Here is a 15,306-nt window from a genome sequence, read left to right as displayed (position 1 = left end):
AAAGTGTGTGCAGGAGTGTGTGTGTGAAAGTGTGTGCAGGAGTGTGTGTTTGTGTATATGAATGTGTGTAGGGGTGTGTGCAGAAGTATGTGTGTACATGTGCAGGACTCCGTGTGTGTGTGTGTGTGTGTGCGTGTGTGTATGCGCGCATGCGTGTGTATGCATGCATGAATGTGTGTACGCGTGTATAGGAATACGCATGCCACAGCGTATGTAGAGGTCAGAGCCAGTTCTCCCTTCCATTCTTTTTTGCATGTTCCAGGGTTCAAACTCAGGCCACCAGGCTTACGCAACAAACTTCTTTACCCACTGAACCATCTTGCTGACCTGGATCAACCCAACTTTAGCTTTTCTCTTGCTCCAGAATGAAATTCCTTGGGAAATTTTAGTGGGAGGCCACTGTTAGAAAGGAATGGCACAAGTTATCCCCTCTCCTTCTGGGGAGCTATGAGCTTTCCTAAACCTTTCGATTTATTTGGGAAATTTGTTTGGGATATAAAGTATTTTCAAGTTGTCGCTAAAGGGCTGGGGACATGGCTGGTACAGGGCTTGCCTAACACACATGGAGCACACATGGTTCCGTCCCCAGCTGATGTGAATGGGTGTGGTGCTGCGGGCACTCGGTGGTGCAGGCAGACAGACGGGAGTTCAAGGTCATCCTCAGCTGTCACAATCTAGGATGCCACAAGGCTATGATTTTTGCTTAAATAAGCATCTCAGCTCTGGCTGTGGAAAACTTCTGGCATGACACATTCTGTTTACATTGAGAAGCTGGAATGCAGAAACCAAGAAAGCGTGTTTTCTACTAGCTGGATCCAGGTCAGTTTCTAGAACCCCCGCAAAGGTCTGGGTCTTACTAGCAAATGACTGCTTCACGTTGGTTAGTCCTGATACGTTGTCATTCATGTGAAAATGGGTTACACTGCCTGGCTAAGCACTTGAGAGGCAGAAGCAGGTGGAGCTCTGTGAGTTCGAGTCTAGCGGAAGGAGATAACTGACTCCGTGTCTCCAGGGAGGGAAAGAGGGAGGAAAAGACAGAGAGAATGTGCTACACCACAGCCTAGTCATGGGTCTTCCCTTGGGGACTTGCTCAGTTTTGTGTCTTCATTTCTCTTTGGTTTCTTCCTGGTGCCTCAGTCCTTTTCACCGTGTGCTGTGAAGGTCTGACTGCAGCTTTCGTGGGCATGGAAATGGTCCTTTGTCCTCCTTGGAAGCATCTTCCTTCCCTGGAGACCAAATGACAGTCTCTTGGGCTCCTCCCACGTCACTGATTTTTATCCTTGCTCTTAAAGCTGCTGTGTGCAGCATCCAGTTTCCGTTTCTCTCGCCCCAGTCTGTGCTCTCTCCTTGACCCCCAACTGTATTATGCTTTAGCACCTATGGGTGTAGCAATCACTCCCTCCCAACCGTGTCTCTCCAAGCTGTTTCCATCTCTCCCAGACTCCGGAAGTGGCTTACGGAAGCTCCCTGAGATTTCTGACCAATGCCTGCATCCACACATGTCTGAAAGCACTGGCTCAGGTTCCACCTGTCTGCTGGCTTTCTACGAAGCAGTCACATTAGTTCCTCAGCAATTCCCCATTTCTTTCTGACTAAGTCTCCAAAGTTCTTCCGGCAAATGCCTAAAAGCCTTGTGTGCCTGGGCTCTCCTCTGGCCATGCCATTTCCCTTTTAAACATGGTCGATACCTGCATGGCCTTGGTGGGAAAGGCTGAGGCCAGTCAGAGAACATTCCTTGTGGAAAACTTGACCTTTTCTGAGTCAGTCCGTGCAGTGTGACCATGCATCCAAGCTCTGCCTGGATGCTGGGCATGCTCGCCAGTTATGTTCCTGTTTGGGCGCTGTGGTTACCTGGCTCCTTTCTTGTGGAATTTGATAAAGCCCGGTGTGTTTATTCATTCACCACTGGTGTGTTTTTGCCCAAAGTTCGTTTCCCGAGTCCGGCACCGCTCCTCCCATCCCGTTCGGCTCTGCCGCTCCATCCCCTCTATTGCTGTGCAGGATTGTGTTTCAGGTTTGTCATTAATGTGAAATGCTCCGGGGAGGGGGCGAGTTGTTTGCTTTTCTGGTGTGCTTTTCATTTTCCTCCAGGTTGGGTTTCCTTCCCTTCTCCTTCCTTCAGTGCCTGACCAATCTTTTCCCGGTGGGTCTGCTTGACTTGGAGAGTTTGGCAAAGTGGCCAAGCTCATCTTCGAGGTCCCAGTTTTGGAGAGGCAGTCCTGTGTTTGCTTCACAGAATTTGATTTGGGGCACATCTTTCTCTGGGATTCGTCTTCTTCAACTGTAAAACCTGAATAGTGAGAAGTTCTGCCTTCTGAAGGGATTGAGTGACTTTTCTCGTCGTTGTGACCAATAGGAAGGAAGGGTTTGTTTGTGCTCACAGTTTAGGGGGACACAGTCCATCATGGTGGCCGAGCTTGAGGCAGCTGGTTACGGTGTGGCTGCAGTCAGGAAGCAAAGAGGTGAATGCTGGTGCCAGAGTCCTTTTTCCTTCAGTCTGGACCTCCAGCCCATGGCATGGTGCTGCCCACATGCGGAGTGCCTCTCCCCTCCTCCGTTAAACCCCTTTGGAAGCGCCCTCCCAGACGCACTCAGGGGTGAACTTACTCCATGGTGACTCTACCTCAGGTCAAGCTGACCATGAGGATTACCTGTCACAAGGACCGAAGGAGATTAGGTTGAGCGTCTTTCAACCCACTCCCGGCACACCCATCTTATGCTGATGGCCCTGGAAGTGACTGCCTCTTGGGTGTTTTTATACAGATGGTGAAGCTGAAGGGTTTGCTGTGCCTGGAGGCTGGGCACAGCTCTCCGAGAGATGGCTGGAGAAGAGGTCTGACCTAGGGATTCTGAGTTATTGTCTGTCCTGAAACTCCTTGGCTGTGAACTGAGTCGTTCAGGAGAAGTGGCCTTGCTCCTGTGGAATCCCTAGGTTTGTGAGGCTTCTGCATGCCTGCAGCTTGAGCCTGAAGAGTGGAGACCAGAGGCGAGCCCACATTTTGCCCATGTCTTCAGAGCCCACAAATGGGAAGGGGCAGCATGGGTATTGTCAAGGCAGCTCTCCCATCCCTAAGTGTGTCCTCCCTGTTTGAATTGACTCAGGGCTGTGGCCTTACTTCCCTTCTTGTGGCCAGGTGAGTGGAATCAGCACCTGTTCTAAGCTGCCTCCAAATCATGCATCTCTGTTCTCAGGTACCCCTTTCCAAAGTGTGTGGACTGAGGGTAGGCATCTTGCTGCAGCTGTTTACTGTCTAATAATGCTAACCTTCCCCCCCTTGTCTGTCTGTCTGTTTCTCTCTCTGTCTCTCTGCAATCTCTGTACCACTGAACTACATCCTGGTCTCATATATATATAATTATATATATATATATATATATATATATATACACACACACACACATATATATATAATTTTATTTTGAGACAGGGTTTCTCTGTGTAGCTTTGGAGCCTGTCCTGGAACTTTATCTGTACACCAGGCTGGCCTTGAACTCACAAAGATCTGTCTGTCTCTGCCTTTCTGCCTTCTTTTTTTTTTTTTGGTTTTTCGAGACAGGGTTTCTCTATGGCTTTGGAGCTAGCTCTGTAGACCAGGCTGGTCTCGAACTCACAGAGATCCGCCTACCTCTGCCTCCCGAGTGCTGGGATTAAAGGCGTGCACCACCACGCCCGGCCTGTCTCTGCCTTCTGAGTGCTGGGATTAAAGGCATCTGCCACCACCACCTGGCCATTTTATATTTTCTATTTCAGACATAAAAGCCCTGGTTAACTTTGAACTGACTCCACAGTCCAGTCAGGCCTTGAATTTAGGATCCATTTGCCTAGACTTCCTGAGTAGCTGGGATTACCAGCCAGTGCCTCCAGCCAGGGTCCTGGTCAGCTTCTGTGCAGTCCTTTTCCTTTACTGGGAAAGCACCCTTCTCCTGCCACCGTCATCCAGATATCTTGTGGTTCAGAGAAATAAAAGGAAGAACAGCCCCAAACATTCCTGGGCTCCGCCCTGGCTGTCCTGGTTCAGAGCACCTGGAAAGGAGCCCAAAGATCTGCTTTGAAAGCCTCCCGTGGTTCCTAGCATTCGCCAGGCCTCAGCCAGCAGCTTCATGAACTCCTAGTCTCCTCTTCCCTTCTCGTTAGTCTACCCAAAGAGCTGGTTTCGTACGGGATGCTCACTCCGTTCCTCAGCGGATCCCACCAATGTGAAAGTGATGTTTTAAGGGCTTCCCTGCATGCTTGTTTTTGTTTAAAAAACAAACAAAAAAAGCTTAATACAAGGCCAGGAAGCCTGTCCCTAGACAAGGGATTGGGAAGGGTTTATAGAGAAAAGAACCTCGGACTTGGAGCTTTGGAGATGCCTCAGTGGGTAAGAATACATATTGGTCAAGCATGAGGTTGTGAGTTCAAATCCTCAGAACCCACAAAAATAGCTGAGCATGGCCTTTTGTGCCTATAGTTTCAGAACTGCAAGGCGTGGAGATTTTACGGTCACTGAGACTTGCTGACTGCCAGCTTGGTTCCAGCTTCTGTCTCAAGGAAACAAGGCAGAGAGAGGGAGCTCAGGACCCTGGCTGCTGTGTGTGTATGGATCCTTGGATGCGAATATACCATACATCACACACACTTTCGCTTAGACTTTTGCAAAAAAGTTGGGGGTGGGCATGGTGGCGCATGCTTTTAATCCCAGCATGCAGAAGGCAAAGGCAGGTGGATCTCTGTGAGTTCGAGGCCAGCTTGGCCTGCATAAAGTGTTCAGGCCAGCCAGGGCTACATAGGGTCTCAACAGAATATCACTCATGACAGATCTTTGTCCTTACTTAGGAACTGATGGTAAAAGGGGAGTCTCACGCCTGTGGGTGCACATGATGGCACACGTTCTTAGTTCTAGCAATCTGGAGACAGAAGCAGGCAAATCTGTGAGTCTGAGACCATCCTGGCTACGTATTGAATCCCGGGGAAAAGAGTACCCTTTTTAGCGGGGCTTGCTGGCCCGGGCTGTCATCCCAGGACTCAGGAGAATCATCACAAGTTCAAGGCCTGCCTGGACTACAGAATAAGCCTTACAATTTTTCTTTGTTTGTTGGGGGACAGCTACAGTGCACATGTGGAGGTCAGAGGTCAACCTGTGAGAATCAGTTCTCTCCTTCCACGGGATGGGTGCTGGGTACCAAACTCATGTCATCAGACCTGGTGGCCACTGAGCTCTCTGGCCGGCCCTTAGGAGCAGCCCTTACCACATGTAGTAGGTTCAGCTTCCCTCAGTTCCATGTACCATGGAAATTATTTTTGTGGCTGTGCAGGTCTGGAAGCTAAAAAAAGAATGTGGATTTAAAGAAGTGACTTTAACATCACAGTTTTGGGAATTTTTATGTGAGGTGTTTTCACTTTGTAAGTTATGGCTAACAAAGGAACTGTTAGTATTTCAAGCTGCACTAAAAATACCTGGAGGGTAGCCATGGGACTCTTCAGGGCGCCCAGCTCCCACCACAAAAGAACCCATGTTCACCCTGCCCACTCCGATTGTCCCCTCCAGCCTGGCTCTGCAGTGACTTTGTCCCCTCCAGCCTGGTTCTGCAGTGACTTTGTCCCCTCCAGCCTGGCTCTGCAGTGACTTTGTCCCCCAGCTGGCTCTGCAGTGACTTTGTCCACCCCAGCCTGGCTCTGCAGTGACTTTGTCCCCTCCAGCCTGGCTCTGCAGTGACTTTGTCCTTCCCAGCCTGGCTCTGCAGTGACTTTGTCCCCCAGCCTGGCTCTGCAGTGACTTTGTCCCCCAGCCTGGCTCTGCAGTGACTTTGTCCCCTCCAGCCTGGCTCTGCAGTGACTTTGTCCTCCCCAGCCTGGCTCTGTAGTGACTTTGTCCTCCCCAGCCTGGCTCTGCAGTGACTTTGTCCTTCCCAGCCTGGCTCTGCAGTGACTTTGTCCCATCCAGCCTGGCTCTGCAGTGACTTTCTCCCCCAGCCTGGCTCTGCAGTGACTTTGTCCTCCCCAGCCTGGCTCTGCAGTGACTTTGTCCTCCCCAGCTGGCTCTGCAGTGACTTTGTCCTCCCCAGCCTGGCTCTGCAGTGACTTTGTCCTCCCCAGCCTGGCTTTGCAGTGACTTTGTCCCGTCCAGCCTGGCTCTGCAGTGACTTTGTCCCCCAGCCTGGCTCTGCAGTGGCTTTGTTCTCCCCAGCCTGGCTCTGCAGTGACTTTGTCCTCCCCAGCCTGGCTCTGCAGTGACTTTGTCCCCTCCAGCCTGGCTCTGCAGTGACTTTGTCCCCTCCAGCCTGGCTCTGCAGTGACTTAGTGTTACTACATGCATCTGAGAGGATCTCTCCGTATGAAGCGCTTCTTCTCCCCGCTTCAGTACTCACCCTTACAGAAAAGGTTGCTTTTTAAATCTGTGTGTATTAACCTGCTACATACCCACATGTCTATAGAACAGTCTATGTGTGTAGGTGTATGTACAAATCACAGAGGTGAGTCTCCTGTCATCTGTTGGACTGGCAGTTTTTAATTTTTTTTATTATCATATATGATGTGTGTGTGAGGGGGTGTGTGCCATGGTACGCGGAGGTCAGAGGGCAGCTCTGTGGAGTCAGTTCTCTCCCGGCATGTGGGTCCTGGGGATCAAACTCAAGCCATTAGACTTGGTGCCCAGCCACCTTTACCCCTGAGCCATTTTGCTGGCCCCACAAGTTTTTGTTGTTGTTGTTTTGATTTTTGAAACAGGGTTTCTCTGTAGCTTTGGAGCCAGTCCTGGAATTTATTTTGTAGACCAGGCTCACAGAGATCTGCTTGCCTCTGCCTCCCGAGTGCTGGAATTAAAGCCGTGCGCCACCTCCGCCCAGCCACAAATGGGTTTTAATTGCATAACTTTTGGAATTTTTAATAGACTAGGAAAGTACATAGGTCTTCTTTCATTCCTGACTTCCCTGTGTGTTCCCTAAGAAGGTGACAAGTCTGCATTTTTGTCTTAGGAATCTTTCAAAGAAATACCAACCCAAGAAGAACTCGAAGGAAGAAGAAGAATACAAGTATGTCCGCTGCTGGTGGATGTGTGGTGAGATGTGTGTGCTTGGTGCTGGTTGTGGGGGAGGGGGCAGGAAGTGCGTGCTCACGAAGTCCCAGCCCACCTTCCCGTCTGTGCCATTTTTCAACTTTCCGGCAACAATGAGAACACTTCCTTTACCTCCCTGGCCCTGAGCCACTTGACCCACTCCAGACCGGTTCCGTTGAAGTAAATAGAGAGAGTTTCAGGAGGCCCTGCAAGCATGGACAGGCAGCCTGGGGTATAAGCCTCCGAGGAGGGGCTCAACCTTCTTAATGCTGCAACCCTTCAATACAGTTCCAAATGTTGTGGTGACCCCAGCCATAAAATTATTTTCATTGCTACTTCATCACTGTGATTTTGCTACCGGTGTGAATCATAACATAAACGTCTGATGTGCAGTTACTGTGAAAGGAGTCGTGACCCGCAGGTTGAGAACCATTGTCCTAGCGTCGGCAACTCTGTCCTGTAGAGCCAGAAGCCTTCATGTTCACCCACTGTGTCTGTCTCAGTCAGCAGTGGTGGGTCATTGTACGTGGTGGAAACAGCGCCTGTGATGTAGGTCCAGGGGCCTGGTGTGTTTAGTGAGCACGGGAGGGTGGGTTTAGGACCATCTCTGGACTCAGAACGAACAGAACCAGATACTGCGCTGCACAGAACACCTGGGGCCATGTTTGTTATAATTAATTCTGAGCCGTTATGTAATGAACTGGCAAGCTCCCACGGGAGGCAGGTGCAGAGTAGCCGGATTTTAATTACTCTTTCCTCGTGGACAGTATGTGAGGAGGGAGGTGGGCTCCTCTGAGGAGAGCCGGTGTGCTCTCTCCCCAGGTACACGGCATGCAAGGCGTTTCTTTCCACCCTGAATGAGATGAACGACTATGCCGGGCAGCATGAGGTCATCTCCGAGAACATGACATCACAGATCACGGTGGACCTGATGCGCTACGTGCAGGAGCTGAAGCAGGAGAGGAAATCGGTAATGTCTTCCCCCAAAAGATGGACAGGGGTGTCTTTCCATCAGATAGCCACATGGAGTTGGGGGCGGTATCTGTACTGTCTATACTGCTAGTGCTGGAGAAGCAGGGGCAGGAAGTTCTCTGCAAATGTAGTAACCACATGGGCTACACAATGAGTTCCATATCTGCAAGACTGCATAGTAAGACCCTGTCTTAAACAAAAATGGGGGTTGGGGACAGATGTGTACTGCACGCCTTAATCTCAGCACTTGAGCAGTAGAGGAGGCAGGTGGACCTCTGTGAATTCAAGACCAGCCTAGTCTATATAATGAGTTCTAGGCCAACCTGGGTAACATAGTAACACCCTGTCTGTGGGTGGGGGGGGCTGGAGAGAGGGTTCATTGGTTAAGAGCACTAACTGCTCTTGCAGAGGACCCAGGTTAAGTTCCCAGCACCCGCATCGTGGCTCAGAGTCATCTGTAAATCCGGTTCTAAGAGGTCTTCTGACCTCCTTGGGTACAAAGCACAAATGTGGTACACATGCATACATTCAGGCAAAATGCTCATACACATAAAATATATATATAATAAAATTAGAATCAGGTGTGATGGTGTGCATGGAAGGCAGAGGCTAGCAGACTGGAAATTCAAGGCCAACGTGTGTGTGTGTGCACAGGTGTGTGTCTATTACGTGAGTATACTAATACATGTCATGATGTATGTTTAGAGGTCAGAAGACAGCTTGGAGTTGATTCCTTTATTTGCTGAGCTTCTTACCTGAGCCTGTAGTTGGTGTCCTGTCAGTGGGAGCTCACAGGGCCCACTTGTTAGGCCTCTCGTCGCATCCACTTAGCTGGCCCGCATGTCCACAGCTCCAAGATCGATAAACCAGCGTGTGTTGGAGTCCTAAGCTTTACAACATTCTCTACTGAACAAGTCATCAAGAAAGGCATTTTTCTTGTTCATTTGTGTTTTTTAAGACAGGGTTTCTCTGTGTCGGTCTGGCTGTACTGGAACTCACTCTGTGACCAGGCTGGCCTCGAACTCAGACATCCGCCCGCCTCTGCCTCCTGAGTGCTGGGATTAAAGGTATTGTATTTTGGGAAGCAGCTGGGAAGCAGTGGACAGAACCGAGCAGTATAAAGATAAAATAAATACACGGGCTCTGGCGGCGGCCTGGCCTGTTGCCCTGCTTGTGAACTCGCCGTGACCTTTGCAAAGCTTTCTGTCTTCATCCTGCTTAGGGCTCTGCTGTGTTCTTGCCACTGACCCTCTCTGCCCACAGTTTAGCACTGTAGCCGGCTCCCCAAACTGAAACTGCTTTTCCCTCCTTAGCAGGTGTTCATTCCATTGGAGGGCTGAGTCAGAAAATGGGAAGTGCTGCAAGCCAACCCCCCCCCCCCCCCCCCCCCCCCCCCCCCCCCGTCCCTCTCCTCCAGCTGTGTAGTTCCTGGCTGGCTACTCTGTGCTCTGACCTCAGGGTCTTTGTGCAGACACCTCAGGGCCTTTTTCTCCCGAAAGAAAGTTTCCTTCTCCGAGCAGACTTTCCCATCCGCCTCACTTAAATTACCAGGTTCCTCTGGCCTCTCCCACTTCACCTTCCCTTGCTTTTGCAATGTTTTGTTTATGTTTTTGCTTTTTGAGTCAGCAGGGTTTCTGCATGTAACCACTCTAGCTGTCTGGAACTCACTATATATAGACCAGATGGCCTCACAGATATCTGCCTCCTCTGCCTCTGAGTGCTGGAATTAAAGGTATGGGCCACCATGTCCACAGTTTTGGCACATTTTTAAAGAGAGAGACAGAGTCGGAGACAGTTGGTTTGTATGTATACCACATGTGTGCAGAGGCCCCCTGAAGCCAGAGGAAGGAATCTGATCCTCTAGAAACTGGAGCTAACATGAGTGCTGGGAACTAAACTCAGGTCCTCTGTGAGAGCATCCAGCACTCAAATCATGTCCCTTAAAAAGTTTTTGTTGTTGTTGTTGTTGTTTAAGATTTATTTATTTTAAGAAGGTGTTGGTGGCACACACCCTTAATTCCAGAATTTGGTAGTTAGAGGCTGGTGATCTCTCAAGTTTGAGGCCAGCCTGGTCTACAGAGCAAGTTCCAGGATAGCCAGGACTATACAGAAAAACCCTGTTTCAAAAAAAACAACAACAACAAAACAGACTTTTTAATTTTATGTGTATGAGTGTTTTGCCTACCTGTGTTTATGTACCTAGTCACCAAAGTGGTCCAAAGAGGGTACAGGATCCCCTGGAACAGAAGTCACAGACTGAGCTACCACGTGGGTGCTGGGAACTGAACCTGTCTCCTCTGCAAGAGCAGCCAGTGCTCTTACCCACTGAAGCCTCCTTTTGTTTTTAAGGAGTGTCCCCAGTCCCTAGTCCAGGCCTGGAAGTCATACGGTCTGTCAGGAGTATCTACAAACACAACTCTATTTGTTGAAGCCGACTGCAGTTAAATTAGACTGACATTTAAGTACATTGTGAAATCTCAAGAAATATTAGAAAGAGTGTCTGTCAGCAAATGCGTATTTGTGGTATTTTCGTATGTGGTGTTGTGATGTCTTCTCTTTTTTCCTATAGCTTAGCCACCATTCTTCTTAAGGAATGCATAACTCCATGTGGTCACACAGGCCCTTAATCCCAGCATTGGGGGTGAGGGTGGGAGGTGAGGCAGGAGGATTACAGATTGGAGGATGGAACTGAATACTTAGCAAAACACTGCCTCAAAAAGTGTGTGTATATGAGAGAGAGAGAGACAGAGACAGAGACAGAGACAGAGAGAGCCCAAGATGGCTCAGTGGATAAGACCTCAGCCCTTAGTTCTGATGTTTGGTCTCCAAGACTCACATTGTGGAAGAAGAGAATGGACTCCTATATGTTGTCCTCTGACCTCCACACACAGGATGTGCACACACACATGGATACAAAATAAATTTAAAAAATAGAATGAAAAAGGCAATGCCATGGAACTTGCTTGGGAGAGAAAAGAAAGAAATAACGGTAATTGGAGGATGTGGGCATCGATCCCACCACCTCTCGCATGCTAAGCGAGCGCTCTACCATCTGAGCTAATCCCCCGATGAGAAAAGAAAGAAGATCATGGACTCAAGATCTTCCTTGGCTGCACAGTGAGTTTGTGGCCAGCTTGGGCTGCAAGAGATTCTGGCTCAAAAACAGCGAGGTGTGGTGGTGCACACCTTTATTCCCAGCACTCAGGAGCCAGAGAGGCAGGCCAGTCTCTGTGAGTTTGAGGCCAGTCTGGTCTACATAGCAAGTTTCAAGGCAGCCAGGGCTACATAGTGAGATCAAAAAGTTGAAAGGTTTACATCCGGTTTGTTGGTATGCTGATGGTTTGGGAGGTTGACTAGCCCTGCACTCACTTTTAGAGCAGTAACTGATGTTGGCTGTGACTTCAGGTTAACCATCCCCAGTATGAGGTCTGTGATGTTATCCGATGCTCAGGAGGCTGGAGCATAGGGAGGTGGTGAGGGTCTGTGGGGTCACACAAGGTCCAGCTGGGGGTGACACCCAGGCAGCCTGGACCTCAGGGCTAAGCGTGGCTGCCCGCATGCTCTGATTTCATTAGTGGTTTTCCTAGCTTACCCACAAGGCCACAGATTGCACGGTGCAGCCCCTGCCTGCAGACCTTCTTCTCCAGGTCCCTGAGTTTCCTTAGAGGCACAGGTCAGAGGATATCATTTCCTGGTTTCTGCTATGCTCAGAACAAGGCCCCACAGACACTTCAGTCTGTCTTAGAAGCTGGATGGCGCTGGTTTGTAGGGCTCTGCCGGTGGGAAGACAGCTTCCTGGGGTCTGTTTCCTCCTTCTACTTTATGTAGATACAGGGATTGAAGTAGGGCACCAGGTGTGTGCAGCAGGCATCTTTAACGTGCTGGCTGAGCCATCTCAATGTACCGCAGTTTACACCCTCAATTCTCTTAGTTGTTTACTGTATGTCCTTTGAAAAATAGATTGTTTTAATAATCAGATCTTTCTGTTCTAGCCATTCATGAATTTATAGCTTCTACTCTGAGGCGTGTGTCCGGCCCAGTTTGTTTATTGCTTAAGTACTTTTTATTGTTTTGTTGGTTTGTAGCTTACTGGTTCTGACTGGTTTAGATTAGTTAAACTATTCTGTATTCAGCTCTTTTTAGCCATTTGTTTTGAGACAGGGTTTTGCTATGTTCTGGGCTATCCTGGAATCCTTGACGTAGTTGATGCTGGCTTTGAAGAACTGGGGCTCTAAAGGGATAGATAGCAGGCTTGCCCCACTGCTCCTGGGTTAGCAGACTTATTCCTGTCCACCTGGGTTAGCGGGCTTGTCCCACTGCACCTAGCCTAACACTTTCCTTTGTAGGAGGTGACATTGTCCTCCCACCTCACTGAATTCCCAGTGAGCCAAGCTCAAAGCAGGAGCACTTTCAGCCTCCTGGTTTACGGTCCTCAGTGAAGCCCTGTTCATGTATTAGATTAACAGTCTCCAACAGAGGTACAGATCGGGTTTCAGGCTTCTCGGAACCCATCACTGAGACCTGGACTAGCTTATCTGAGGTCTAGGTCATTGAGTAGATGACAGATAGTGCCGTTGACGACTCTTGTGCAGTGCAGGGACCCACCGGAGTTTTAGAAGCCGGTTGAGCTCTGCTTTTGTGTCCGTCTGAGGTCCGGCACAGTGAAACCCATTAATCTCTTGGAAGGAATTTGTAGAGATGTGGGGCTTCCACTGAGGAGCCCAGATGGTCTCACCAGCCTAAGCAGAGCGGCAGGCACGCTTCTCTCTGCAGCTGGAAAATCGGCTTCATCGATCACCAGCTGAGCATTGCTTTCCCTAGTAACTCTCTAGGAAGTCGTAGAGGAAGCAATTATGGATGCCTTTAGTGGCTTTTGAAGCTTTCGCAAGCCTCGGCAGACACCTGCAGAGGACCGGAAGTGTTTAGATCATTAACCGTTTTTCCTGAGACTTTTTTTTTTTTTTTTTTTTTTTTTTGGTTTTTTCGAGGCAGGGTTTCTCTGTGGTTTTGGAGCCTGTCCTGGAACTAGCTCTTGTAGACCAGGCTGGTCTCGAACTCACAGAGATCCGCCTGCCTCTGCCTCCCGAGTGCTGGGATTAAAGGCGTGCGCCACCACCGCCCGGCTCTGAGACTTTTTTTTATTGGTTTTGATTGTTTGGTTTGGTTTAAGAAAGGGTCTTTGACAATCCTGGCCAACCTTGAAGTCACTATGTAGCTAAAGATGCCCCTGATCCTCCTGCCTGTCCCTCCCAAGAGCCAGGATGGTAAACAAGCAGCGGCTTTCCCCATATATAGGGAGCTGGGGATGGAGCACGGGCCCCTGAGCCACACCATGGCATGAGCCAGGGAAGTGTAAGCGTCATTGTTTATTGGGGCAACAGGCTTCCTTGACAGGATGTTTACATTTTTTCCTTGATTTTATGTGCTTAAAAAACGACCAGGACGTTCCTGCTCTCTCTCTCTCTCCCTGCCTCCCTCCTTCTTCTCTCCCCTCTTCCTCGCTCCCTTTCTCTCCTTTGCTTTCCTCTCTCCCTCTCTGACAATACTGGGATTGAACCTAGGACCTAAGGCATGCTAGTCAAACGCTCTACTTCTGAGCTGGAGCCCCCACCTCCTATCTCTTGTCTATCATACAGTCCTGGTGGGTCAGCAAGTGTTCTGAGCTTAGATATTTTTCTCCACTCATCGTCTCTTGTGTCACCTAGAGGATGACACTGCACCTCCTCCCTCAGCTCTCTGCTTCCATGCTGACCCCGGAGTCAGCAAAGCAACTACCTGGCTCTGTTTTAGTCACTGCCAGGCCTGTCCCACTCCCAATTGTTCCTCGTCCAGTGTGTCCTGTACTCGGCAGTCACCAGACTGTCTTCCCCATCACGCCAATCCAAGAATGCCACTAACCACCCTTCTAGTGATTCGGGCAGTCACACTCCAAGGTCAAGGCCCAGTTTCCCTCTTCCTTTTCCTTAATTCAGGCTCAGATACGGCACCTCAGAGTATCTGCAGGTTGCTCCTGCAGAGGGCCATCCCCCAGCCTCTGGGACTCAGCCATGCATTTCATTAGCCTCTGTTCCAAGGTTATCCCAGGCTGCCCTTCTCCCGCACCCTCTCTCTGCACTCTCTTACTCTGTCCTGGATCTAATGCGCGTCAGGCATGGCGCACTCTGGTGTCACACTGCATGCCTTGTGTCTAGACCGTCACCGCATACACCTGGGCCTGCACTTGTCCTGTGGTGGGTGACAGAATTTGACAAGACGATCTTTCAGCCATGCGGCACTGGAGGTTTCTCTTTTCCACCTGGTGCCGCCATAAACCCATCATGGGGGTGCTTTGATCCAGAAGCAGCAGCTTTGTGCTCCTGGAAGAGATGGGGAGAAATGTCCTCGGAGTCTGGGAAGGTCCTTGTCTCACTGGAGTTAACCTAGGGTCTGCGAGGATCGGGCCTTAAGGCATGTGCACACAGGGATGACTTTGCAGGGGAGACTAAACACAATGTGTGGGTGCTGGGTTGGAGCTTTCTGGGTGGGGCACCTATCCAGAAAACAGCGGGGAGCCAAGGACAAAGGGGCAGCTAGAGAAACCCAGCCTCATCCATTGGCCAAGGCAGACCCAAACCATGCCTTATGGATCAGTGTGGTAGGTTAGGCACTCCCCTGAGCATGACGAGGTAGGTGTCCTTATGAGACCTGAAATGCCCACATAATCTATGGATTCTGGAGCATAGTCCTTACGAACTGAAAGCAGAATGCTTGGCTGTATCCATTTTGCGCTTCTCTTTTAGGGTTTAGGTGGACTTCGTAGCACCAGATGGGCGGATTGATCGGCTTCCACAAGGTGTTATCACTTTGACCCACCTCAGCCCACACCCCACAGATTTACAGTCAGATTCCAAAGGGAGCCAGGGCTGTACACACTCGTCATTCTGGCACTAGGGAGACTGAGGTGGAGGGGGATTTTTCAAGACCAGCTAGACTACATAGTCAGGCCCTGTCTAAAGCCCTGCCGATCCAAGGAGCCAACCCACATGTGCTGTCTGGGGCCCCTTCTGTCTTTGCCCTTTAAAGTCTCTATGTCCCCTTTTGTTTCCGTCTGGAATCCGAGCTGTGTTTAAGATTCCAGACGAGTGACTGCTCCCGGGACAGAGTGAGCGTGGTCTTTTCATTTTCCCTGGTTTGTGTTTAAGTGGCTGTTTCCACAACAGTGCTCTGGTTTGCTTTTCTAACCATCAGTGGTTGGGTATAAAGAGGGCCGCGTCTCCTTGCAGTGTGAGTGGTAGGTGCATGTCAGCCTGCAGGGCTGTAA

The 15,306-nt window shown here is 49.9% G+C and overlaps 1 protein-coding gene and 1 non-coding gene across 14 annotated transcripts in view; one reads left to right on the top strand and one right to left on the bottom strand.

The window, feature by feature from the left end:
• Fnbp1 (formin binding protein 1) overlaps positions 1 to 15,306 on the top strand; it is a 127,471-nt gene that overhangs the window by 44,902 nt on the left and 67,263 nt on the right. For all 13 annotated transcript variants that reach the window (XM_057755279.1, XM_057755282.1, XM_057755280.1 and 10 more), the window contains exons 3-4: positions 6,955 to 7,011; positions 7,857 to 8,004. In XM_057755279.1, the coding sequence (XP_057611262.1) occupies positions 6,955 to 7,011; positions 7,857 to 8,004 (205 nt within the window). The remainder of the gene's footprint in view (positions 1 to 6,954; positions 7,012 to 7,856; positions 8,005 to 15,306) is intronic.
• Trnaa-agc (transfer RNA alanine (anticodon AGC)) lies at positions 11,001 to 11,073 on the bottom strand. Its single transcript has one exon. It is a non-coding gene; the product is annotated as a tRNA-Ala (tRNA).

The sequence above is a fragment of the Chionomys nivalis genome, chromosome 22, assembly GCF_950005125.1.
Source record: "Chionomys nivalis chromosome 22, mChiNiv1.1, whole genome shotgun sequence".
Lineage (NCBI taxonomy): Eukaryota > Metazoa > Chordata > Mammalia > Rodentia > Cricetidae > Chionomys > Chionomys nivalis.
The sequence above is the reverse complement of the archived record's forward strand: the minus strand, read 5'-3'. Positions and strand labels throughout refer to the sequence as shown.